Source organism: Lissotriton vulgaris, chromosome 10, assembly GCF_964263255.1.
Source record: "Lissotriton vulgaris chromosome 10, aLisVul1.2, whole genome shotgun sequence".
NCBI classification, from domain to species: Eukaryota; Metazoa; Chordata; class Amphibia; order Caudata; family Salamandridae; genus Lissotriton; species Lissotriton vulgaris.
Genome location: NC_141698.1, coordinates 192,300,549 through 192,328,213, shown reverse-complemented (window position 1 = coordinate 192,328,213; position 27,665 = coordinate 192,300,549). Strand labels below are relative to the sequence as shown.

At 40.6% G+C, this 27,665-nt stretch overlaps 1 protein-coding gene across 1 annotated transcript in view; it reads right to left on the bottom strand.

Annotated features, from left to right (window-relative positions):
• Window positions 1-27,665, bottom strand: part of SYT17 (synaptotagmin 17) — a 616,952-nt gene that overhangs the window by 564,382 nt on the left and 24,905 nt on the right. The window contains exon 2 of the mRNA XM_086939743.1: window positions 18,733-18,755. Within this exon, the coding sequence (XP_086795869.1) occupies window positions 18,733-18,755 (23 nt within the window). The remainder of the gene's footprint in view (window positions 1-18,732; window positions 18,756-27,665) is intronic.

The window sequence follows — 27,665 nt, the reverse complement described above, 5'->3', positions numbered from 1 at the left end:
CAACAAATTGTGGTTTAATGGTGACATATTACAGTATGGGAAAGAAATATTTGCTTCAATCACTTCAATATTTTAAACCGGTTCACAAAGAAAAGCCACTAATTTACCCCTTTTGATGTATTCCTGTGAATTTTGAGAACTTGCAAACACTCCCAGGAGTACACTTGGACAGCTGGCCCAGGTGCAGCTCTCCAGGCACACTCTAGGTAATGTTATGACATTTTCTAAAACCATATGAGTAGGTATACACAGGGTTTAAATACAAATGTGCTTCTTTTTTTCTCCACAGGTAAAGCCTCTTTCTGATACCCCAACATAGTTTATTGTGCTCTGTTCCTCTTCCCACCCTCAAAATGGTGTTACTCTATCCCTGCGCTGGAGTAAATCTCCAACCATATTCAGGGTGGGAAAAGGTCAGATAGGACTTTGTGAATGCACAAAACTCACAAGTCTTAAGTGTGTTCACAAACACTCAAGGATGTCATGCAATCAAACTCGAGAAGTAAGATGACCACATCCCTCTAGGTCATATGGACACAGCGGTTCTAGCTGTTCATGTCATGAACTAATGGATTCTAAGTGATGTAGTCTTGTTTTGCTTTCTGTGAACTGTTTAATTAACACAAATGAAAACAATGATTTGGAGTGAAAGGTTCAGGACTGGAGACAGTGTCTAAAAGGATTTGGAGTGAGATGGTCTCTGTGGAATCCACATAGTTGATATATCTAGTGGTCCAAGATGGTAACTATTCGTATAATGCAGCCCAGAATGAACCAGACCATTTTCCACAGGGAAATGCGGCTTGAGGAAATGTGAAATCCTATGGAAAATCATGAGGTGGTAAAGCAAAGTGTATAAAAAATAACACTTTTTTTCTAGGGACAATATGTCATCACTAATCTACTACCGATGTCTAACATCCTTAGAGGATATGGGAAAGAAACCATTGTTTAAGTGGTGAATTAATTTAATTGGTTTACTGGAGCGAACAAAGACTACAAATTACACAATGCACTGATTAATTGATTGAACGCTGATGGCTCTAACCATGTTTCCTTGCGGACAATGAGAATTCAATGAAGCGTTCTTAAGTTCAATGCCACTTAATCACTGTAGCTACTCTGTAGTTATAGTTAGGGTAGCCACATGTAGGAATTCCTTGTATTTTTGCTGCTTTATAATCTTGCGCCCATTTGACGAATCTCTACAAAACTTTCCAGAACAATTCCTCATTGTACATTAGTGGATGATGAAAAGTTTTGTGGAGAGTCATCAAGGAAGTGCAAACTTAAAAGGGGCCCCCAAAACTGAAGATTATGGTGTGCAGAGGATTCTTTTTCTGGTGGCATCAAAAAGGGTTAGTATTTTTAGAGTTATTAACATTTTAAACTTAGTGAAATCTGCTGTCATTGTAGTTTCGAGGTAGTACAATAATATCTATTGATGACAAGTCTGATGACAATTATCTGATTGGATAATGAATGTCTTTACAAAAATTGCAGGCAGCCATGTTATATTAAGGCCACTTTCCTAGTGTTCTGGCTTAGGGCCTTAAATACAGGTAAGTATTAGGTTTCATATGTTTTCTCTACCTACTACCACTTAATTTGAGTGGCAATAGGTAGGGGAACATAATTATATGGTTCTATATTTTTTTTTAATATTATGGAATACCATGGTACAACCTAGGAACTATATAGATAGTACTGTGGTACCTTCAAATATTAAAAAAAATACTTAAACAAAATACACTGCAATACACAATATTTCACAAATACAGTACAGTACAATGTCATTACATATTTAGTTATGTAAAACAAAATCTACGCATTGCCACGGTAATACCTATAAACTACTGAGTTAAGTACAATACATTTTAAAAATGTGAACATTTTGTTAAAAACAAGTACATGCTAGGTAGTAACGCAGTACGATGTAAATGGTTAAAAATATATAGAAGCAAAAAATAAATCCCTAACGATTCCCACCTTTAAAAAATGGTAATATGTGGAGATTAAAAACAAACAAAAAATACCTATGTTAAAGGCCCAAAGCCAAAAACACAACAAAAGTGTACAAAAAAAATTAAATATGTCTGCCTTTTAAATTTGTAAAGGCAGACATTAGCTAATTACACACTGGCTTATCATTGCCAAGTAACACAGTATACTGCTAACCTACAGAGTTATATCGTGGCACAACAGAACACCACAGAAAAATATGGAATGCTATTGCGTAACCCTTGCGCTATGCAAACCATTGCAAGGGCAATGCTATACTAATGTAAGATTTACTAAACAATGCAAGGTCATAATGCGTCGCCTCTCTTTGCTTGGTACATCTAGAGAAGAGCAATGCAGTGCTATTTGCTGCCTCGGGGTAATCTGCACACCATAAAGTACAGTCCTCCTAAAAGTTACCTAAACTCTACCTGTCTACATTGTACTGCACTACACTATACATCCCTCCAATCTACACACTCCACTGTATACTACTCAACTGTATGCTATTCCAATTTATGCATCTCCACTGAACACCTCTTCAGTCTGTTCTATTCCACTGTATGCCACACCACTGAACGACACTCCAGTGCACACTATTCCACTTTATGGGACTCCACTGTATGGTACACCACTCCATGCCACTCCACTCTACACTCTTCCACTCTATATACCTCCACTCTACAAAACACTACTAGATTCTAGCACACTCTACTAGACTGTACTCCATGTACGCTTCACTGTTCAAATTGTATTCAAGTCTATGGCCATACACTCTATTGTCCAATATTCTGCTAATTTCTACAATACTTTCAAACACTATATGACACAACACTCCACTCTTCTGTATGAGATGCCAATCCAGTTTATATCAGTTTACTTGAGTCTGTCCTACTTCACTTCAATGTGCACTACTCCACTGTATGCTAATCCAAAATATCCTACTCCATTCTATGGCTCTTCACTCTACAACACTCCACTGTTCACTTTTCCACTGTATGCCAATTCACTCTTGTACGCTAACCTACTATACAGTATTTCACTGCATGCTATTCCACTATAAGCTACTTCACTGTAAGGTTCTCCAGTATACAAAACTGTAGTATATGCGAATGTAGTGTACACTGTTCCATTGTATGCAACTCTCTATAACTCCACTCAGTAGAACTGTTCTATACTTTATGGCACACTATGAGACTCTGCTACCCTCTATCCCCATACACTCCACTGTAAAACACTCTATTCCACCATTCTACCCTGCGAGATGGCACTTCAGTTTATAAGACTTCACTGTACTGTACGCTACGCGGCTCCACTATAATCCACTATAACTTGCATCTCCTCTATGCACTGGTTTTAACTTGCATATTATATCACTTACAGCATGTGGAATAATATCTTACATAGCTATACTTAGATTTCATATGAGATAATTTTTGTCAGAACACAGTGCATGATAGAGTGGTGAGTTAAAGTAGTGCGTGAGTGAGGTGACAACACTGCTTAGGCAGGTGCACAACTTATGGTCATTTGCAGGTGGTGCGTAAATTAAAAATGTAAGTTATAAGTAAAACTGTGTAAGGTGGTGCACGCCTTATAGTACCTTGAATGTACTGTGTAAATTATACATTTAAGTTACAACTATAACTTCTGAATTTCTAATGCTTGTGTTGTTAAGCTTGGTTTGTATGAAAAGAAGAAATAGAGAACTCCTACGAATAACTTATCCCTAACCTAACATTTGTTTTTTTTATGTATTGAATATATCATTACTCCTTTCCCTGTTTAACTGTACCTACCCCTAAATCCTAAAATTACTCTTGCCTCCCCTTACCACTAACCACTCCTAAACCTTCAAATTATTCTTACCAACCTGTAATTGTGGTATGAGGGTCCTGTTACTGCATGTTAGGTACTTTATAGGGTGGGCGTAGTGCTCCGCTCCGTCCACGGAGTGTGCGTAGTGTTGCCTACTTCGGGATTCGCAAAGTAGGCGTAGTAGGCAGACTATGCAAACGCCATGGAGGAGCGAAGTTGCCTTCCACCCGCCTCCCTCCCGACCTCTTCTAAATGCCCTTAAAATCATTAAAAACATTATAAAAATAATGAAAACGACTTACCTGAGATGCGGCGTCCCGGGGCTCCATCTTCCTGCTTTATCGCCGACTTCGTCCTCACAAATGCGCATGCGCGGACGCCCGCACATGCGCATTTCTTGCATTTTTGAGGAAGAAGTTGCGATAAACCAGGTAGAGGGAGCCCCAGGACGCCGCATCTCAGGTAAGTCGTTTTCATTAGTTTTATAATGTTTTTAATGATTTTAAGGGCATTTAGAAGAGGGCGGGAGGGAGGCGGGCGGCGCGTAGTGGGGCTACGCGAAGTGTGTGGGAGTGCGTAGATTCCCCCCACTCCGTGATGCTTCACGTAGCCCCACCTTGCCCACTACGCCCAGCCTTAGTGCTTTACTGAATAAAATCAATCCTGCCAAGATGGAAAGGAAAGAGGTTCTTTCCTTCATTGCCTGGCCTTGCACTTAGTATCTACTCTGCCACCAGGTGCTGGGGTGTGGGCTTTTCCTGGGGTGCGGGGTGCTTTCTCACATGGTTGTGCTGGGTGACTCGAGGAGGCGTGGACTGGGAATGATGATTATTACTTTAGTATTTGATTGCTTTGCATTACACTACCTAATGTCTCTAACCTGGCAAGGAAGACTTGTCTATCCATGTACAGCTGTTAATACCATTCATCAATGAAATAGTGATGCTGCGCACCGCTGTATCTGCCTTCCATACCAGGGGAAACTTGCGTAATCTCTTAGGAGAGATTTTTTTAAACCACAATGTTTCTGGCTTTAAAGTGCAAGACCACTAATATTTCATTTTTTATCAAATGTATTATTTCTAGTTGCCATTTATTTTGCACAATGTGTTTTTTAGCAGTGTCTCCCTTTTATTTTGTATAGACTTGGGCTGCTTTCTGCATTTATAGCAATTGGTACTTTAAAGAAAGAGACTCTTGTTACAACTGTTGGCTGAATATTTAAAACCCCTCCTCCTGGGTTTTACTGTGATCAGAGTTAAGTTGATGGAGACTAAGCTAAGCAAATGTCAAAATTATTTAAGGCGCATTTCGCAGGCCGAGTCAAAGAAGCAGATGCCAATGTGTTTGCTTCTGTCAACAAGCATTCGAGTACAACAATTGTGTTCTCTTCAAGAGAACACAATTGTTGTACTCGAATGCTGGAATATCAAAAAGTATTTATTTAAGAAATCTGGCGGCTGTGTACTGGGTGGTTGGGAATGACACGGATTCAAATGCCAGCATCGTGAACAGAGTCATTTATCTCAATCTATCTGCTTACTCGAAGCAATTGCATGCTAACATTTTGCTAAATGTGTGTTCTCTATTTTCCTGATCCCAGAGCCAATTCCGAAGATTCTGCCCTAAAATGAAAGTACTGAGAGGCTTTCTCTTCAACCGGAAGTGGCAGAAGACAGGGTATGCAAGTGCCACATGTCAGTGGTGCATTTAAAACACCATTGACTGAAAAACGCTCCACCATATTAGGCTGCTTTCTAGGGGTGTAACTTGGTCACTAAGAGTGGGAGGTTATGAGCTTCAGATTTTCCAACAATCACTCGGGATAGAATGTTTAAATACATTTATAAACAAGCAGGGCGCGTGAGTCGGGCTTCAGGGGGAGTTGAAAGGGAAAAGAATACCGATTGGTGAGGGTACTAGGTGAGAGAAAACACAATATTTGTATTAAATAACCAAAATTGTTGAAGACTTTCAAAACAGAGACCATACCCAACTGAAAGCAGCTGTACCCAACTATTTACCAGAAAATACATTTATTAGTGGGGTGTAACACCCCTGTGAAGGTATACCCCTGTTGCTCTCTTTAACAAAAAGACACTCAAAGACCAGGATTTTTAACGTCACAAGGAATCCTTCACAATTAATTAAGATTAATTCACATGGGATTAAATAAGGGTGTGGATAGAAGTGGCATTCCGGGACAAATGGTAATCTATGCCAAACGTGTAGGTGGCATTAGTCCATCAATTACCAGGGTCAATGGAATTATACAAATGAGGATCAAATTATGTAGCACAGTTGACTAAATTATGCGGCAAGAAAAGGCTAATTATGCTATCTAATATGGCATATTTTCTGATGATATTACTTATAATTTTGTAATTTGTTAACATTATCTGGGCAAAGATTTCACTTCATTAGTGACAGTTTCACATCCGAATACAGTAATAGGCAACCGAAAGATGACCAGTCAACCTTTACTTAGGGCTAACCACCGCATGGTAAAACAGGTCATCGCAATTTTGTAACTTTTGATCCATTTGAGCTAGTAGCATTTTATTTATTAAAATCTGCGGCTGAGGCGGCAGATAATGGATTATGTGGCACATGAACCAAATCCATAATTATGTGGAAAATGTGGCTGCAGCAGAATCGCATTATTTCTGGGGCCCTGTCCATTACATATGTTTTTTTTGCCGCCATGTCTTACATTTATAAATCTTTCTAGCATATATTATTTAGTAATTTCAGAGACAGCATTTACATGTGACAAGATAATGCCCACAAACGTGCTGCAAAAAGATTAACGTTGGCTATTGTGAACTTCGAGTGCCAAATACATACAACTCCATCAAAGAATAAGTAAAATCCGGTCTCTGAGCTATTTGAGTTTGACACATTGGAGTGTGTGGCACAAATTCTGTTGAACCTGTTACATTTCGAACTCAGCACTCCATGAGCAATGCATTTTCATTTAATTTTATCTTGTTTTATTGCTATAGTGCTTAGATGCAAGCGCTATACAGTGACTAATTAGGAAAGCATCAATGACAATACATAAGCATGTGATAAAGTTGCACTGCAGGGTGAGTTGGCAATGTGGCAGAGTGGGTCGGCTATGTGGCAGGACGAGCCGGCTATGTGGCAGGGAACATTAAAGGCAGGGCCGGACTGGCTGTAGCGGGAACTGGGCGTTTACCCAGTGGGCTGCCAGGGTGGCGTCTATTTTGGGCCACTGGGGGACTGTTTTAGTTACCGGGGTCCGGCAATATGGACCCCCTGTTACAAAATCGGCCCAGCTGGCCCTAGAAAACAGCTCGGCTGCAACCCCTTCTCCCTGCCCCTGGGGGCTGGCCAAGCAGTTTGACAGGACCAGTTCCCGTCCAGCCCCGATTAAAGGTTGTTGGAACACCTCATGAATGAGATCAGATTTTAAAGAGGACCAAAAGAAGTTGTAAGGAAGGAGAAGAGTGTTCGATAGAGCAAGCGAGGTCCATAGTTTAGAACTTTGAAGGTCACCCACAGAAGAGGGGAGACCATCCGATATGGGGAGGCGGTGTCTAGCGAGTCAAAAGAGATACAGAGGCATAGAACAGGAGTAAGATATGGGCCAAAGTGAGGGCCAGATGTAGGCCCTTTACCGGTCGGTAAACCCGAAATTCTGTAAATTTCAGGTTTACCGACCGGTATTGAGCCAATTGTGATCTAGGGGAAGATTCGGTAAATAACGAATCGTTATTTACCGATTCGGTATTTACCTAATCATCATTTACCGATTCGGTATTAACCAAATCGGTAAATGACATGTAGGAAGCACTTTAAACAGTGCTCATGTGCTTTAAGGATTCGTTATTTACCACCAACTATTAGTTGGTGGCAAATAAGGAATACCTTTGAAAATGCAAATCAATGCATTTTCAACTGTGCCATGTGGCAGACATACATGCCCTTAGGCACACAAGCACTATTCAGGGGTGCAACAGGGTGTCATTGTGACACCCTGCCACCCTTGCAGCTTTCCCTATTTTACCGAATTGGTATTTACCGATTCGGTAATTGACATTCATTCCTATGGGCCTCCAGGCGCATAGGAATGAATGGCAATTACCGAATCCTAACGATTCGGTAATTTTTACCGATTTTTTATCTACATAGCAATTACTGATTTGAAAATACCGAATCAGTAAAATTCTGTATTTTCGAATCGGTAAATTACAATTAGCTACATCTAGCCCGAGACATTTAAGCATGGTGCATAAGAAACAGATTTGAAGATGAGATCAGCGTTAGCACAGCCAATAGGCCTCACATTTGAGTCTTAGTCTTTGGAAATTACTTTTGGCAATGTTGTATGGGATCAGAAAAATGCATTTTTGCTGATGCTGTGCAGCATGGTCAAAAGGAAAAAAAAGACACAATGATGCGGTCAACAGTGACCGCCTCATTGTATAGATACATGCATGTGTGGTGGCGTATGTGCATGCATCCATCATCTCACTTGAATGTGCCCACAAAATAGCAAGGGTGACATTTTCTTTCAACAATCCGTGAAAGAACAGTAACAAAAAAAAATGTAAAACAAAGGAGCGTAAAATTGTGCTTCTTTTTATAAGACTGCATGGGTTGAGGGCAACAGACTAGCGCGCAAGGAAGTGGGGGTGGTGTTATATTAAAAATAAAGGCCAGTGGGGAGCAAGAGAAAAGAAGCACATGAGGAAGGGAGCAAGACAGTGGGTGGGGTGAAAAGCTTATGAGGGAGGGAACAACACAGAAGTGAAGGGAGATGTAAACGAGGGATAGCACACCATGTAGTGAATAGTGGCATAGAGGGTGGACTTTTATTGCAAGTAAAGAATTCCACTCTTATAAAAGGCTCTGTGCACAGTACAGAGGGATTTGAAAATGACCCACTTAACCACTGCCAGCTAGTGCAGGGCATCCAATTTAGCAGAAGCAGATGAGTAACGGGGGTCTTATAATACCAGTCTGGCTGCTGCGTTTTCAATTAATTTTAACTGATTCAAATTAGATGCTGAGGTCCCTAAGAGCAGTGCTTAATTTGAGACAGTGGTTTTGGGTGCTTGGCACTGGCACTTAATTGTTAACACCAGTACTGATGAAAGTCTGCCGCATGTTGGCACCGTTTGTCGAGCACTACAACAGTTATTTGTTAATTCAATATGCCTTAAAATTATACCTGCCTCCCAAGCAATCCTATAGCTTTGGGGTCCTGGAATAGTGTGAATTGTCACACTTGGAGGAGTGTGATTCTTAGTAGTTGTGTTGGTAATGTCAATGGCAGCACTGGCAGGGGCAATGGGTGGTGAAAGCTACAGTAGCCTCCTGACAAGGGCTCTGACACATATGTTTTCACAAATTAAGCACTGCCCAAGAATAGACAGTGACAGAAGTCAAGTTGACTTTCAAAGGTCGACTGGACAACTACCTGCCATGCTAAGTCAGGCAGGTGAGGCAAAAATGTCCACAAGACACAAAGACATTCAAAAAAAGGTAGCTGGCAGCTTTTATCATGGCCGAATAAAGACAGTTTCTCATCTAACCCTAAATTCTGAACTAACTCAGTCAAGCAAGGGTAGCATCACTGATTGTCGACCAAACGTCAGAGGATATTGAGCATTAGCCAAGTGAAAATGTCTCTCATGATTTGGTAAAACATGTCAAAAGGTTGAGACACAGAGAAATCAATTGAAGTTATCAATTTAGTATAGTCTGCATAGTACATACAATTTACTCTATGTGATTTGAGCAGCTTAGACAAGAGATGAATGTACAGATTAAAAAGAGTGGGGCTTAAGACAGATGCTTGTAATATGCCCTGTTTTAGTGCCTTAAACTGAGACTTATAAGGTGGAATATAAACCCCCTGATGTCTGCCCTCCAAATATGGGCTACACCTTTTCAAGGTAGACCCTCTAAAGCCTACCTCGGTCATCTGAGAGAGCAGGATGATGTGGGAAACAATGCAGAATGTGGCAGAGAGGTCTAGTAATACAAAGGGAATCAAAGTGACTCTTGTCAGCCAGGATTTTCAAACTACCCAGAATACAATAGAAACTAATGCAGTCTCTGTTCCCTGGCAGCGTAAAATCCAGACTGACTGGATCCAAGAGATAGTGGCGTTCAATAGAGCTGGAAACCTGGCTGTGGACATGTGTTTCCAAGATTTTAATAGAAAATGGAGGGAGTGATATTGGGCAGGAGTTTCTCAGAACAGGTGGATTTGCACCAAGCTTTTTCTGTGGAGGAGCTACCAATGTTCTTTTCCACTCACAAGGCACTATTGCCTCAGTTAGTCATCTGTTGCAGCTGTCCATCAGTGGGGTTGCTCCAAAGGAAGACATTCTTTCCAAATCCTGGCAGGGATTGGATCCAGCTGTGACCCAGATGTGATAGCGATGGATAGTTCCATAAATACTTTTGGACAGATAAGGACAGCAATTGAAGTTACTAAGTACTACTTCTCTCCTGCTCCTTAGTCCCTCTACAGTTGACTGGATAATTGCATGTGTAAAGCAGTCACAGATTTTATTTTTTAAATGATTCTAAAAAGAAATGGATAGTTTGTCACAATGTTGTGAGTGATCGAACAGCAGTCTAATACTCAGAAGAGGCACAAGGTTGCAGGCTTCCAGCATTTTTATAAGCATGATACTCCAAGGTGAGTATCCTTTTGTATTTTCTCAGAAATGGGTACATTATCCCTTATAAGTGGTACATGAGCCCTGTGCCTGTCCTGGCGTCTGAGGGCACCTCCTGCCTTAACAGGCTACAGATTCTCTGGGGCTTGCTGACTTGCTCCCAATGGGTTGGTCTCCACTGTGGGTAACAACCTCTCCAGTGCGAGAAGTCACAGCAGGAAATGGGCTACCAAGCATGGCAGGTTGACTGATGGATGAGAGCGAACACAGCCTCCCCTGTCAGGGTATGGCAGAAGAGGGTGGTCCACCATGCACAGTAAGCGAAAGAGCGAGTGAGCTTGTTTATGGCTCTCCTACATGAGAGGTCTTGTGAGAGAGGTGGGTTGTTTTGTTTAGCAGGCTGATGGGCAAACAGGTGTGGTTGTGACCGCAGGCTGCAGCAGGTAATGATCTCCATGCTTGACCCCTCTACTGTCATCTATCTGCCACAGAGAATACCAACAGGGCTAACTTGTATTCCAAGAGGGCACCTGAATATATCAAGAGAATTGAAGAAATCATTCTAAAGGATATGTAGAGGTGGCTGAGAGAATCAAAATACCAACAATTAATATCAATCAAATGTATGCTTAGTCACAAATAAGGACCATATCAGAATAATTTCTTGTCATACAAAAACCTTAAGTACTCGCATGTATTAAGGATTCATAGATGCAAATGTCTTACAACTATATGTAGTGCTGATGGTGCAGTGCATGGTGATATAGTAAATGTGTGATAAAGATTGCAACAAAAGGGTACAAGATGGATCTAGGTCCAGAGTTGCAAGACCTATTTTTTATTTGTGGTTCTTTCTAATTGTGTTTAGGGATCCAATCCTGATTATAAATTGCGTATATTGTGACCAAATTGGCTGGAGCCCTTGGGCTCCTTCAGGACAAAAATGGCAAATCAGACAATACTGTGTGATAGATGTCCTCCAAATCTAACTCAACAAATGTGGAGAATGGCACCAATTGGTACCATCAAAAGCCACTCAAAAGATGCAGGTTTGAGCTGCAGTGTTGTCATGAACTTCAGAAACAATCAGGAGATTTGGTAACCAAAGCGCTAGGAATGCTTCACCTTTGATATTGACTGTGGACATGGAAGAATTTCCTACTGCTTTGTTCAGCAAGTCTGCAGATAGTTTCTAAATTCATCCAATTCATGTGTATTCGTTTATTCATAAATATGGGGAATATAAGAAAAGATCACTGGTCGATAATAATTCTTTATTTGATTTAAAAATAAAATCATAAAAGGGTGGACTTACCACCATGCAAGCGGTATTTACATCATAAAAACAACACAGAATAAACTTTGAGTCGAGTTAAAAAAAAAAACATTATTCTTTTATACCTTTTTCTTCTCCTCTTAGACCTTTTTTTCTGCCACTTTTGCAGAGCATGTTATTAATTTTTAACTCGACTCAAAGTTTATTCTGTGTTGTTTTTATGATGTAAATACCGCTTGCATGGTGGTAAGTCCACCCTTTTATGATTTTATTTTTAAATCAAATAAAGTATTATTTTCGACCTCCCAAAAAAAAAAAAAAAAAAAATCACTGTAACCTGTATTGGCAGTAAAGATGACCAATAGAATAGGTTGCAGAAAATATATCCATACATCACGCTCTCTGTTAGGCCGCACGGGGATATTGAAATATGCTACTTAGATCCACTGGTCCATTGAAGATAATATTCAAACAACTTATATTAACACATCTCCAGTAGAGAACTGTAAGGAACATTCCAACTGAAGAAGGCAATCAAGAAAGATCAGACTACCACAGCAGTGCACATAAAGGTTGTAACTGTTTCTTTTCAGAATGGGGTAGATGTTGTGTCCTGAGGTTATTGATGCAGATCAACAGTTCAACAGAAAGGGTTAGGAAATAGAGTAGTTAAGGGCAACAGAGTCACACATCCTGTTGGACAAGAAACGTAGAGAACAGACTGCTCAATTTGGGCTGGTTGGTCCAGGTGGTGGGCACTGACACTCATTTGTGGTGAGAGGGACATATTTTTCATTATCAGACTTTGACAAAGGGCAAGAGAAGGAAATGTAGAAAATGGAGGAAGGAGGAGAAAGATAGGGAAACAAATGGAGAAAAAAGAATGAAAAAGAACCCACAGGAGTGGACAAGTAGACAGGAAGTGCAGGGTGAGGGAAGAAAGAGGCATAAAGTAGGATCTAGACTAGGCAACCTTGGTACTCTGCAACTCAAGCATTCGTCAGCACCGTTTTCGAGCTCCTAAGAAAAACTTTGGGCACTGGCACTTCATTTTTTAGAAATAGAGCACTCAGAGAGGATACCTATGATCATGAATAGGTAATTTGTAATTAAAGATACAGAAAAGGATACATATATGCACTGGCAAAGCCACTAGGTTTCATGTGCATTGGGTGTCGGCCTTTTAGGCTTTGTAAATGCTTGATTTGTTACAGGTTTTGCAAAACTGTATTGTTGGGGAAGCTGTAGACCCTTGTCAACCTAAAAAAACATTGCTGAACAGAAACAATATTATTTTGTCGCAAAAAGCACACTTTACTCTAGCACTGAAGGGGATTTAATAGTATGTGGATCTGCTCCTTGTGAAAGGGCTGAATATTTTCACTCCTACTGAAGTTAGTCAATGGTTGAACAGGGGGAACAGCGTTTACAACGCAACTTTTACCACGCACTCCCTTTACCACGCAACTTTTACAACGCAAGTCGTTACAACGACTTGCGCTGGGGGGGCGCTGTAGGATAGGGAATGGTTTAATTTACTATCCAAAACCTTCCCTACTATCCACGGCGACTGGAGTTGGAATAGTAAATTAAACTATTCACTATCCAGCGCCCCCCAACGCAAGTCGTTGTAAAAGTTGCATTGTAAAGGCATGCGTTGTAACAGCATGCGTAGTAACGACATACATCTGTTGAACAACGCTGACCAATTGCCCAATACTCTATGCAGTGGTGGCTAGAATAAAAAATGCAAATGATGCAATACCAAGTCAATGGATGTATGGGATGGTTGAAAGTCCCTACAACTAAGTACATTACACATATAATTTTAGTAAAATCTAAAATGTCATGACAAATGCCAGACTGAAAATTCAATGGCTCACCTGATCCTATATCAAGTGCTGTCTTGCCTGCACTCCATACACAAGAGTGAAAAGAACAATGCAGACTTGAACAATTCATTAACACAGTTATCAGACTCTATGACTTTACTTAAAGGGCATTTTTTATTCAAAAACCCAACCAATGGTAATATTATTAGTCTGTCTTCCTTTCTACACTGTATTTATTTTCAAAATACTTTAAAGGCACAATTATTCATTTTTTTAGGTCCTCACAGAACCTTAAGTTCAAAAAGAGCTGAACGTTCATGTGGCTTCTGCCTGCCACGAATGCTGTAGCCTCAAGTACCAAGACAAAGCACTATCACTTGATGTAAAAGGAGAGCCAAGAAGATACCCATTTATTGGCTGAATTGCACAAAGCAATGCAGTACAACCTGGGATCAATCACAGATCCCCTGCTTAACCACATTTTGTGATCCTGAAAAATATTTTATATCATTGAGCATTCTTTTTCTTCATTTTCACATATGTGACTACCTTTAAATATGTGAGTTCAGAATGTGTGCACAAACCTCTTGTAATCGATTTAATAGATTATAATGTTGCTGTTTCTATAATAAGCATCTAGGCCACAAACAGGGTGCACATGACAACTGGCTTGCCTTTTAGTTCACTAATGGAGTTGTTGCCAAGGTGGTGGGACAAGATTGTTTCTAAGTTCATGTTTAAAAACTTTGGACCTTTTTCCCAAACTGCATTTTGTAGTATGTCTAGTAGTAAGGCAATAGTACTACTAATGTACTACAAAATGCTATTCACCAACCTACGTACAGAGGTCAATGCCTCTGCATCTTCTACCGTTTATGTGCAGACATCTCCTCCCTGAATACGAAGATCTCTGCACACGTAGGTATATGTTTTAGTAGTAAATGTGGGAGGAATGGGGAGTAGCTGAAAAGGAGGGATATTTTTAACTACAGGGGATCGGATTGAGAGAAGTAAGGAGGCATTAAGATAGGGCTAGGGAGGGACATACTCCCATCCACAAAAGAGTAGGATCATTGGTATTAACAAAATGCACTTCTATAGTTACTACAGTCAAAAAGGACCCAGAATAGTTGTAAATATACTCCATCTCAGAGCTGGAGTAAGTCCAGCACCATCCATTACCACTCCAAAGTACTGCACAACCTCCCATAGAAAATAATGGAGGTGGGGACTTAAAATAAAACCCCACAGGAAATAATATTAAAATATCTTAATTTATTGAAACTTTTTAAGTATATATGTGTGTGGTTGTGTGGGTGTGTGTGTATATTTTAATGGTGAAAATATATAAAGAAATGTTTTTTTTTAAATATTTTAAAAACTGTTTTTCGATTGAAAAATAAATGTATTTGAGAAAATTAAATTGAATTCATTTAAATTTATTCTGTAAATAACTTTTTGCACATTTTAATATATAATAAATACACATAACTATTTTACTTAAGGTGGGTTTTATTTTATTTTAAATAAATATTTAGAAAGAGTAACTAAATTTAAAATAGTTAATTACATTTTTTCTTTTAAATCTACCCAATCATGCTGCAGTATTTTTTTAATCTTAACCAACATTTAAAATACATATGTAAAATTGTTACATTATCACGCAACGTACAAATATTTTAATTTATTTTTTAACTTTGATTATCTTTTCAAAATGTCCCTATACTTTACCGTAGTAAGATCTTCAACAGCTTTCGCAAGTGTGCAAAACATTTAATTTAATACAGTTGTGAAGTCACTAGTAACTTTACAGATGCATATGATGCTTTCACTGACTTCTCCCCCTGTTACAGGAGGTGGTGACATGGACGTCTACATTTCTGAGTAACTTTACATTCCTAAACTATGAGTAGCCAAAGTAGTAATGTTTTTAGAAGTGTAAGAGTATGTTTATATGTCTAGATTTATTTACAGGTAAGTTTACCTTTGTGAATAGACCCCTATCACTTTCAATAAGTACTGTTAAAGAAATACACTTTGTTGAATTTCGAAGAGACTTTATCACATTTTTACACAACATGTTTGTTGCATGATTTACATGCCAAATATTTAGGACTTGGCTTGTGCACGGGCTCTTAAAGCTAGACCAGATCCTTAGCTGCTGTTGCTTGGTTCTCCCTGTTAATTTGTTGGCTTCGCCCATTTCTACTCCTTTTATGCAATCCATATTCTTGCCCAAATATTCAGGCAATGTTGTATGCCTAGGATGTTTCAGCTTTACATCCTTTTACATATAAGGGGCCCTGTGTTGCTGAAATATCAGAGAAATTACCTATCATGCACAATTTATGTAAATATTTGTGCATGTGGATGGAATTTCCATGTTGTGAATCCAGCCAAAAGGCAGCGGGGAGCTGTACATGAAAGTCAAGGAGTAATAGGAGAGAAAGCTGGCTTTTGACAGTTATTGCATTGTGATGTAACGCTCTTTAAAGAGGTAAACCTTCAATTCTTTACTCCTAGATAGATGGAAAAGGTCTGCAGTCTTGTTTTCTTTTGGGGTTTTTTTGCAATCATTAATCTGAAGACTGATTGTGACCTGGCTACAGGTGGGCGAGCCACTGAAGGCTTGAGCCAGGCCAGACCCAGTTCCTCTTGGAACCTTATGCCCAAAATCTGCCAAGCCTTCACTGGATGCAATGTGGTTTCGTGGCTACAGCTGCTGACTATCTCAAATTGGGAACCATGTTCAAAATCTAACATTGGCTCAGAACCCCGTGAATCCCTGCAAATCTTTTGGTGCTGAAAAAAAACGTAACACAGTACGTGCCTATTGTGAAGCCCTTTTATGACCTTGGGCAAGGTTTGCACTATGTGAAACTGTCAAAAATTTGTTATGGATTTTGCATGTCACCCAAACTCTAACCTTACCCTCCAACAATTAAGGACAAAGTTTAGGCTTTTGATGTCAGAAAGAGATATCTATGGAGATGCTGAACTACACAATGTGAAACTGAAAATATGGGATCAATTCTGCTTCCCAATTTGAACAAATGGTGGGAAACGGCCACTACAGTGCAGCCCTTTCCACGCAAACCTGTATCACGCATGCATTACAATGCAAGCGTGGTTACCACGACAGCCTTGACCACGCATACCTTTACTACGAGATACGTAGTAAAGGCATGTGTGGTAAAGGCTAAAAAAAGGAAAAGGGGGCTAGGGGGTCTCCCCCCAAAAAATAAAAAAATAAAGCGTGGGAATAAAAAGAAGGGTTGGGGGTTTCCCCTCCCCCCCAAAAAAAGCACCTGATGTGACGAAGCGGAGGCAATCAGCGTTGTTTGAGAGGAAACGGAAAGAAACTTCCGCTTCCTCTTTACGACATACAACGTCACCAAGGAAGATGGAGAGGAGACAACGTGAAATGGTAAGAGGAATTTTTTTTTTTTTTAAATGATTAAGGGTTAAGGGCAGGGGTAATTATAAGGAGTGGGGGCTGGGGAGTCATGTAAAGGTACAGGGGAGGGGTATAACCTTTACCAAGAGTATGCCCTTACCATGCATAAATTTACAACGAAAATCGTTGTAGATCTATGCGTGGTAAAGGAATATTCGTGGTAAGGGTTATGCGTGGAAAAAGCATTCCGTTGTAACGCATGCGGGGAAAAGGCATGCGTTGCAACGGAATGCGTTGTAACGACATACAACCCCAAATGATGTGATCCCAAGCAAATACTTTATTTCACCTACCCACCTCTTTATTATCAGTCATGGCATCACCTTCCAAGACATCAGTTCAGGATGTGTGTTGTACAAAAATATCCCTTGTGTTTATTTAGTAGCATATAATGTTGTTCCATCTACCATCAGAATCTGGGCCCATCACAACTGACATGCCCGGGAATTCAGCAATATCATTGTTATCAGGGTTGAAATAGGAATGTTTCTCAGTTCATGTTAAAAACTTTTACTTTTATTAAATGATTCTCAATGCAGAGATATCTGCTGTAGTCAGGTAAAAGCCTTCTGCGTATTAAATACATACACTTTTTAAAAATTTTGAAGACACCATATCATATTCTACCATGATGTTTGTTGCATAACTTACACACCACATCTTTTCAAGGCTCATGATTGGGCTTTCTGCGACAGAGCAGCCCGATGGCTCGGATCTGGCTCGACTCTCCCTATCTATTTGTTGGCTCGCTCACCCCTAGTCCTGGCAGCAGCTGTGCTGAGAACCACCAGATGTGGTGAGCTTGTCTGTAAAATAGTCTACCTTAGTTCTTTTCGTTTATTTGTAAACTGTGCACTACTAGATAAGTTATTATTTGGCTGTGTTGTCTGTGTGTCTCTGATGTAGCCTAGTTAAGAATGTGTGCCTGCCTGTGTAGTGACACGTTTCCATTCGAGCATGTCCTTTATGCACACCTGTAGTGTTTGTTGTCTGTCTGTGATATCACTGCCAGGCCTATTAGATTTTCCGATGCTTGTTTACAAAAGCTCTGTTTTTCGCTCTATGTCTCACAAAATAAGCATGCATCTTATTTAGGGCTAGACTCCACTTGGCTAAGTCCTTTTCTAAGCAATGACTTTATTATCTCATGCATGGGTTTCCCCGGAGACGAGTTTAAATGTCTCTGCAATTTCGACATCAAATTTAATTAAAGTGCAGTAGGCACAATCCCTGCGTGTGTTCCCTAAAAGAGCAAACAAAATGCCACCCTGCCCCTGAACACTTTTCAATCACCCTGGACACGTCTTTCCTGTGTCTGGTAAGTAGCTTCGTCACAACGGACGTACCAAGTGTCTGTCCCTCCCAAGATGTCGCTAGCTAATTAATAAGTGGGCTGTACACAATAGAAAACAAAGCGCCGGAAGCCCCGCTGTCCCAGCGCGGGAGATGCAGATTTATGTCGCGCGCCTGCTGCTTCTGTCAGAGGCGGCGGGAGATCAGCAGCACGGATTCTGTCTCCAGTGTCTCGCGCTGGACAGGTTTTCGGTCACGTGGCCTAGCAAATTTACTCTGGCGGGTTTAATGCAATATATATCTAGTGCAGCAGATAAGGCTGAAGGCAGGGAGACAATTCCCCTTGATATGGAGCTCATCAAGGACGGAGAATGAATCATCAAATTAGCTCACCTCGTTTATTGGTTCCAACTGTCCTTTTAGAGATCCACGGCAGGGCAGAGGGGAATAAAAAAAGGAAAGATAAAACTAGTTTAGTGAGGCTCACATAACGCAGAATCAACTCAACTGTTTATACAGCGCGCGCTTAAATGGACGCTATGTATAGAAACAAGCTTAATAGGAAGTATAAATGCATTTCTGCGCAGGTCTGCTGACTGCAATCTACGCGCATATTCGCAGGGAGCGCACTCGCCATAAAATACGTAATAGTTTATTTTTTGTTTCATTTTTGCTTCCGTCATTTTATTTATATAAAATGCTATGAATTGAACAACAGAATTCAAGGTTAGTCTTCTCACTCACTACTTCGAATCACACATTTTACACAATCATGTTTTTCAATATTTTTCGCAAAAAAATCTAAATAAATATTAGATCGTTAGCACACAAGTTTATTTAATTTTTAGAGTGAGATGAGTATTTAAATTTTTGCACTCTATAAATACATTCGAAATGTACCATGAACCACTTACCCTGTAAACTCAATTGCTGGCAACTCATATAACGATTTTCTTTTGTATTGTTTGTATTTTTATAAAACCATTAAAAAAATAAAATTTAAAAAAAAGAAATGTGGATGCAGCTAAAGCACCCTTGGGTATATTTATTAAATCATTGTGCTCCCTGTGCCACCACAGAATCCACTAACACCCTTAATGACTTGATTACTTACCAGTAATCTTCATTACTCTGAGTCATAGTCTTCCTCGTCACAGTCATGTTCCCTTCCTCTCGGCCTTGGGAGTTGGGGCCCAACAGAATATAACCTGACCCTCCGTGTTGCTACTCTGGTTGTGGGTGTTTTGGGATATGGTCTTGGGTTGCCCCACCCTTGGAGGTCAGGTGACCAGTACTTCCTATCAGGCCACCATGTTGGGTGGGGAATTTTTTGTATGGGTGAATGCTCTGCCCCGAACACATAGTGCTCCTGGGTGACTGTGACGAGGAAGACAGAGGAGCAAGGTAATAAGAAATATGTGTAAAAGTGCATTGGCAATAACACACCTGAAAGTACTAATATTGCATGGTACGTTAGTCACTATTCAAACATTTTTTGCATGGGATGGGGAGTACCCAAGGAAGTCGGTGTTTACACACTTATTTCCCATATTTTCTCCTCTTTATGCGTTTTCCCCCAGATATATCCATATCCTTTTAGAACCTCAGATGTGTGTAAGGAAAATCTAATGGTGTGGGTTTTCCCACACAACTCGCAATCTCAATTTGTCTGGTAACTCACAGATAAAAACGGAATTTACAAGAATGTTGTGGACTCATGGCAAAGAACAAACAACATTATGGTATTAGAAAGAGCAATAAAATAAAATATTTTAGGACAAGGACAAAAAATAGCTCCAAAATCATTTTCATTATTTTGCTTTGTTTACATTTCAATGAACGTGACAAAGCATTTTGCTCTTGAGACTACGACACACATGTTTTTGTAGGCTGAACTTTTTAATGAGAATCAGAAACCGGAAACGTATTCCATGGGCCAGAGGTACTCAGCAACGTAGATCAGCTTAATTTTTCTTGATGTTTCGCAAAGAAATTACTACAGCTTATGCAATTGGTTGATTTCTCCAACCTTAAAGGTGAGACAGAGAATAAGCAGCACACTTCACAATTCCTTTGCCACACAGATTTATGGTTGGAGAAAAGTGGCCTGAATGAGGAAAAACATGGGGAATTTCGGAAACAGGCATTGATTAGCCCTCTGGTAGGTTGACAAAAAAGCAGTCAGGCTTAATGTAGAGGCAAAGTGTAACATTTCAGGCCGACCATGATGGAGCGCAGGCCGACACACGGTAAAGTTTGGCCTGCTGGGAGTTGTACCTTATGTCTTTGGTTCGAGGTCTGCATTGTGTTGCTTTGTGAGGCTACGTGTCACTTGGTATCGGCCGATGACGATTTAAGCTGTGCGTTGAGACTTTGCAGAGCTTTGCGACATTGGTCCAGATCATGAAGCTTTCAGCTGTGCGGCAAGGCTTTGTGGGTCTTTGTGCCGTTCTTCATCAGTTCGGATTAAGCTTTCAGCTGTGAGGCCAGGCTTTGCGTCAGCTGTGCAGTGAGGCGTTGCAGGGCTTTGCACCACTCAACATCAGTTTTGATGAAGATTTTAGCAGCGTGGCAAGGCTTTATGGGGGTTTGTGTTGCTGTGTGACAGATGTGATGGCACCTTCAGTTGGGCAAGGAGATTAGGGTCTCCCTCAAGCAGAGTCCAGTGGTCTCAGGCAGGTTCTGGCAGGCCTACTTCAGCAGGCCAACTGGAAAGAGACAGGGAGGCCTTTGGAGCTTGTTGTGCCCGCATGTCCCAGAATGGAGGTAAGCCAATTGACCCTTGGAGTCACTCAGGTTGCCTGGGATTAAGGGAGAAAGTCCAGTCTTCCTTCTTATCGAGCAGGGTAGGACTGATGCAGCAGGAAAGTGCTCCGAGGAACAAGACAGGCCTCAATCAGCAGGGTAATCCTGTGTGGAACAAGACAGGCATCAAGAAGGAAGGCAGTTCTTTGCGGAATAAGGCAGTCCTTCTTTGTTAATGTTCACAGGTCCAGGAGTGTACTGGAGAGTGACCCTGGAGGTCCAATATTTATACCTAGTGCCAGCCTTTGAAGTGGGGTTATTCACTATTTTACTCTCACATCTGGGCCAAAAAAGTTCTCCCCTTTCCCAGTCAAGGCTCCAAGAAGTCTGGGGTGACAAAAGACAAGTGTTTGTGTGTGCTGCAGGCAAGCCCTTTGAAATGCATATAGGGTTGGGTACAGCTCCACTCCCTGCCATCCTTGCTGAATGGCTCATCCTGTCCACACCTAATCCCCTTTATGTCACTGTCAGGAAGGAATACATAAATCTAAACAGCATAGACATTCGCAGTCATGTGACCCAGAATAATGGCAGAAAACACAAAATGGTTAGGGCAAAAAAATGCCAACTTTCTAAAAGTGTCATTTTCAGATTTGTGACTAAAAAACAACTTTACCATTAAAGAAGATTTTAAATTAGCATTCATGTGAGTCCAAAAATGATATTTCAACCTGCTCCTAATCGAAAGTTAATGCTTAATAAAGTAACCCAATGTTATCCGAAGGGAGAGATAGGCCTTACAGTAGTGAAAAACTATTTTTGTACACTACCAGGACAGGTAAAACCGAATCCTACTTTTTAAATATAATGCCCCCTGCCCTTAGGAGCAACTTATATGTACTTGAAAGGTAGGTGTCGACCTGGCAAAAGGTTTATTGTGACAGGTTGGAATGACAGTTTAAGTCTGCACTACAGGCTGCAATGGAAGGCCTGACACATGTTTTAAAGTGCTACTTTAGTGGGGGAGGGGCACACTGAATATTGCAGACCCACTGGTAGCTTTTAATATACATGCCTTCGGTACCTTAAGTACCACTTTACTAGGGATCTACAAGTAAAATAAATGTGCCAATCCGACATATCCAATTTTACCATTTTTAGGGGAGAAAGCACAAACACTTTAGTGCTGGTTAGCAGAGGTAAAGTGCACAAAGTCCTAATGCCAACAAAAAAGAATTCAGAAAACAGGAGGGAAGAAGGCACAAAGTTTGGGGGTGACAGTCCAGAGATGTCCAAGTCCAACTGTCAGTTATATCAGGCTTAGTATTACCCCAGCAGTTATCACTCTGTACATATCATAATGGATACAGAGTCAGTGGGACTGGTGATTAAGTGATAAATGGGTGAAAATAGCATGAGCACACATTAGAGTGCTCCGTTTTCTGCACATACAGTTAAATCAAATGTATAGCTTCTGGTAAATGCACATGCACAACAGTGTGCTAGGATGGATCACAATGGCAAAAGATGTCCAAAAACCATGTAATAATCATATTACCCAATATTTAGCGGGTGCACAGTTTCTGAATGGTTGACCACTGAAGAGGGGAAAACACAAACTGTGCTTGTTTTCTACTATTCCGAGTAGCACAAAATGAGTTTTGCATTATTTGCCCTCCCTATTATCTCCAGGTTTTAGCTGACTTGTAATCCTGTGTTGGCACAATACAGAATTCGTTGCCTCAAATTGGATTAGCAGCCCACTAGTATTCAGGGTTTAAATGTGTAACTTTGCAGAAATAATCAACCAACGTTTGTTATATTTTAAATTTGCACATAATTATCACTTATGCTCCACAAATGTTATATTGGGACACTTTCATACAGATTGCAAGTAAAATTCCAGCCAGCTATATCCTTTATTAATCTGTAATGATTCCTTTTTTCTGAAATTCCCGAAACAGTTGGAAGTTGAAGGTATAGCATTTAAATTGAGAGAAGAAAGTGCCCAACAGTGCCTATGATATGCATCAAGAACCAAATGTATGACCAGGTAACTATATTTTTCTCCAGGATGACTGTAATGTAGCATGGTAAGCAGATGTATGCTGGGTAGACCCAGGGAGGGCCACAGGTAATTTGCCAGTGGTGTCCTGGCGTCCATCCTACTGTGGTTCTGCAAACTGGCCAAAGTACACCCTTTCCTGTATTGTACTCCTAGCAGAGCGATGGCGAACAGTCACAGGTTTTGAAGAAAAGCATTGTGGGAGGCAAGAGCTCAGAACTCAACAATCAACCAACAGTCACAATAGCATAATGCCCACCTCAGAACTTATATTTTACGGAAAAAGATAACACTTTAATCACATGGCAAACTTACTTACTACACAACACAATGAGAGAGTAATAGAGGGTTGTAGTCAGTTGCATCTTACATGATGCTCTACACCTCTGCCTCCCTAGTTTACGTCTCCTTCCTATTAAGATTGAGTTTCTGTCTCTTAATTTCTCAATGATATGTAAAGTGGGCAAGGATTGGGTGTGGGTTCTGTTAACTGAAAGCAGTCACACTTCATTAGTGGAACAACTAGGATCAATGTCTTTTTCAATTCTTGGTTAAAAAGTCTTTAGCTGTGCAGTCTTAAGCGGTGCAGAGGTCTTACCCATATCCCTCTTTGGCAGTGGCAGCCCTTATCATTGATTGCACACTGGTGTCGGATTTAGTAGTTACAGGCTTGTGGCCAACTTTCGTCACAATGATGTCCCTATGACAGTTCCGACCTGGAGGCAAATTACTGAATTTCAGCTTCAGCGGCATGCAGCTTTCCCTTTTGCTGCCGCAGTGACAGTTCTAGTATCGCAAGCCCACAGTATGCTGCCAGGTGAAACAGGAATTTTGACCATGGTGCAATTGTGACACGGTTCACTCAAAAACTGTGATGAGAAACTGGAAGTGCTCTTTGTAGTACGGGCTACTCCGAGCTCACTATCATTGTTCATCGGCTTCCTCGGACTGCTTCGCATGCCAAGGACACCCTGGGACACTACTTTTGGACAGTCTCTTTCTCAATGCAAGGCTAGGTCCACCTCTTCCCTTAATCAGCAGACAGGCATACTTCTAGGCCCTTCCAGCACAAAGAGGAGACTTCAGGGGATGCCCCCTCACCTGTGGAAGATTGGCAGTCACCAGCCTGGGACACAGCAGCTCTTTGAATACACTGTAAAGCTCCCCCTTCCTTGGTCAACAACTTCAGACTGAAACAGTGGGGTGGTGTGGATCCCACTTTTGCTCACATTTTCCAAGAAATGGATCTGCATCCATTGTCTAAGGTTTGCGACCAGTTTGGGTTGGTTCTCTTTCAAATTGCGTGAGGACCAAAATGTAATCAGGATGCCAGTTTCACATGCAGTCAAACACTCGGCTGGGGAGCACACCCATATACCAGACAGGGAAATCACTCTAACCCAAACAAAACTCAGTAGAGCTAAAGACATTGCATATGTGCTTTGCCCTTAAATTGAGGTTTGTTGAGCAATGAACACATAGAGCTCAATAGCCAATATGTTAGAAAATGCTTAAAATCCACTGACTAGTCTTTCTATTCCTCACTTCTCATTTGACGCCCCCTCCCCCATCTCCATCTCACTACTCTTTCCTCTATCTAACATCTCTTTTTACTTCTCTCAATCTCTCAAATCTCTATCACGTAAAAATTGTACTATGCAGTATCAGTAGTTCTCTGGGCAATATTACCACACCCAAATAGCGCAGCCCTGTGAACGAGCGCACTAGAGTTCCATTGATCCTCTTTCCCCTGCATTTGGTGAAGGCTGTGAGGCCCATCAGTAGCATCCTGGAAATGTAGAGAAAACCCAAGCCTTTCTCCCTCGCAATCACGTCACAAAAACTCCACCTAAGCACAGATTCTCTTCCATCTTCACTATCGCAAGGCCAGCATGAACCTGACCTCCACACGCTGACTGATCCACATCATGGCAGCCCAGATGGGAAGAGGTACTGCGAACACATCTGACCAACACCATTACCTTTATATCAGGGTTAAAATTTGTGTATATGTACAAGCTTTGTCAAACCCTAAAAACTTAAATAACTGTCTATGATCAAGCTCATAACACTGCTACTGTTGCGCCGCCCCAAGTGAAACAGACCAGTTGGCGATGGTGAGGAGCACTCAACCAGTTTTCCTGCCCACCGTCCTGCAGGCCTTTTGGACTGGTGGGTAGTAAATGTTACTTCTTGAATAGACAAGTATAACATTACTTTTTGATTTTGCTACTCTTTCTCAAGACCTAGGATTACATTTGAAAATAAGATTATTGGTTATATTAACTTAATTTTCCATTGGGCAGTAAGCTTAAAGGGAATGTAATTATTTAATACTGTGGGTAAAAACAATAATGAGTGAAACAGATACTTTCCAGCATTTTAGCAGCTAAATAAATAAAGGTAAGAATTTAAATTAAGTTCTAGCTATAGAAAGTACAGCCTGCCATAACATACTTATTTTCAGAAACTAGGATAATTTCTGTACAGCAGAAACAACTCTTCTTTCATTACCCGAGTGTTTAGTGATCACACATTCATTTGTCAGTTCTGACGCTTCACATCTTTAATACCAGTTTAATACCTGAATACAGCAATCAGCAACTGAAGGGTGACAAGGCTACATTTGCAAAGAGTCTGCCATGGCACATCACCACGTTTGGTCCTTTTTTAGTAGCTTTTGATCCGTTTTGAGTCTAGACATTTTTTTTTCAGCGGAAATACGCAAATTTTGCAGGGTGTGGTGTATAATGCAATTAGTGGTAGAAATAACAACGTCTCTAGCATGTGTGGGTTTAATTGAACTGCAGCAAAGTATAAACAATAGTAAATCCATACACCTTACGGGATGGCACAGTAGTTTTTCAATGGTTTGAAGAGGTGCTCTCCTGCAGGTTTCATGGTGTGTTGTTACACTCTGTTACTGAGACATTCTTTTCTAGGTTGCACAGTGATTGCTTAATGTTTGACTGCATTTCTCTCTAAGTTAAACATTCTTATAAAGTCGTGTTGCAGTGCTAAAGAACCTTCTCTGGCATGGTGAAAAATAAAAAAAATTCTCAGCATCAAAGTGCTCTTGTTATTGGGTTGAAAGGTGCTAGAGACCCATTTTCGCTCAGGGGCTTCACCTGTAGGTGGCACAGTGTCAGATATCCCTTTTGTCCAGTGTGCATGCACTGTGTCGGGTAGACAATCTCCGTTTTGCAAGATATTAGAGGACATTTATCCTTTAGGTGCACCTGTCTTTCCTTAGAGTAACATTTTAAAGGGACACTCTGGTCCATGTTAAGGCTCATTTGTCCCTGAGGTTGCGCAGTATAAGATATAAGATATCCTGTCATCTCTATTGCCTAGATGCATCAACCTATTTAGGAAGTGCAAACGGTGCGAATCGCAAAATTTGGCCATTTGCGATTCCTAAATAGGTGTCTGGGATGCATCAAGCATTTTTGGAAAATCGCTATTTTTAGCGAATTCCAAAAATGCGATTGCTTTTAAGGAATCGCAAATTTGCGATTCCTTAAAAGCAATGCATGATTATTTTTAAAATTGCGATTTCGCAATTAGGGGGTGCAAATTACCACGAGTTTGAACCTCGTGGTAATTTGCAAAAATGTGTCAAAATGCCCAAACATGCATTTTAAAACACTGTCATGTTACAGACACACATGTCCTTAGGACATGTGTGTGTGTAACATGCACTTTAAAATACATTTCAGGGGTGCAGGGGGGGTTCCTTTGGACCCCCCCCCTGCACCCATGGAATGCATGAACATTTTGCGAGTTCCAAATTTCGAATTTGCAATTCCCATTGATTCCTATGGGCCTTTTGGCCCATAGGAATCAATGGGAATTGCGAAATCGCAATTTGGAACTCGCAATTTTATTGCGATTCGGTAACAATTGCGATTTTTACCGAATCACAATAAAATTGCGAAATTAATGATGCATTGCCATTTGCGATTCCTTATTTGCGATTCCTTATTTTTCGCAAATAAGGAATCGCAAATGAAAACGTTGATGCATCTACCCATATGTTACAACATATAGAAAATACAGTTTTCTATAATCAGCAAAGGATTAGGGCTCTTTCACTTCTGAGTGCCTAATGTTAGAGTCTGTGCCCTGTAGGTTGCATCCCATTAGACAGTATTACTGTAATCGTTGCAAGGGGTTGGAGTGGAATTCTTTGCTAATAAGCAAAACAGCAGTGTTCCTTTCTCCTTTAGGTCTCTATCATTATAAGTGAGGTTTCCTTGGGTAAATCAAAGTATCAGAGCTTTTGTTCCCCTTTAGATTGTATCATATTATAAATCAGCTAGCCACTCTATCGTACAAATGGTAGTAAAACAATTTGTTTTTGGAGGCAGAGTGTCAGAGCTTTACTTCTGGGATACACCGTCTTAAAATAACATTTACCTTAGATTGTGTAGCGGTACCTAACCTTTATTCTAGGCTTCATGGTGTAAACAAACCTTTCTTCTCTAGGTTGCACAGTATTAGGGACACCTTCGAC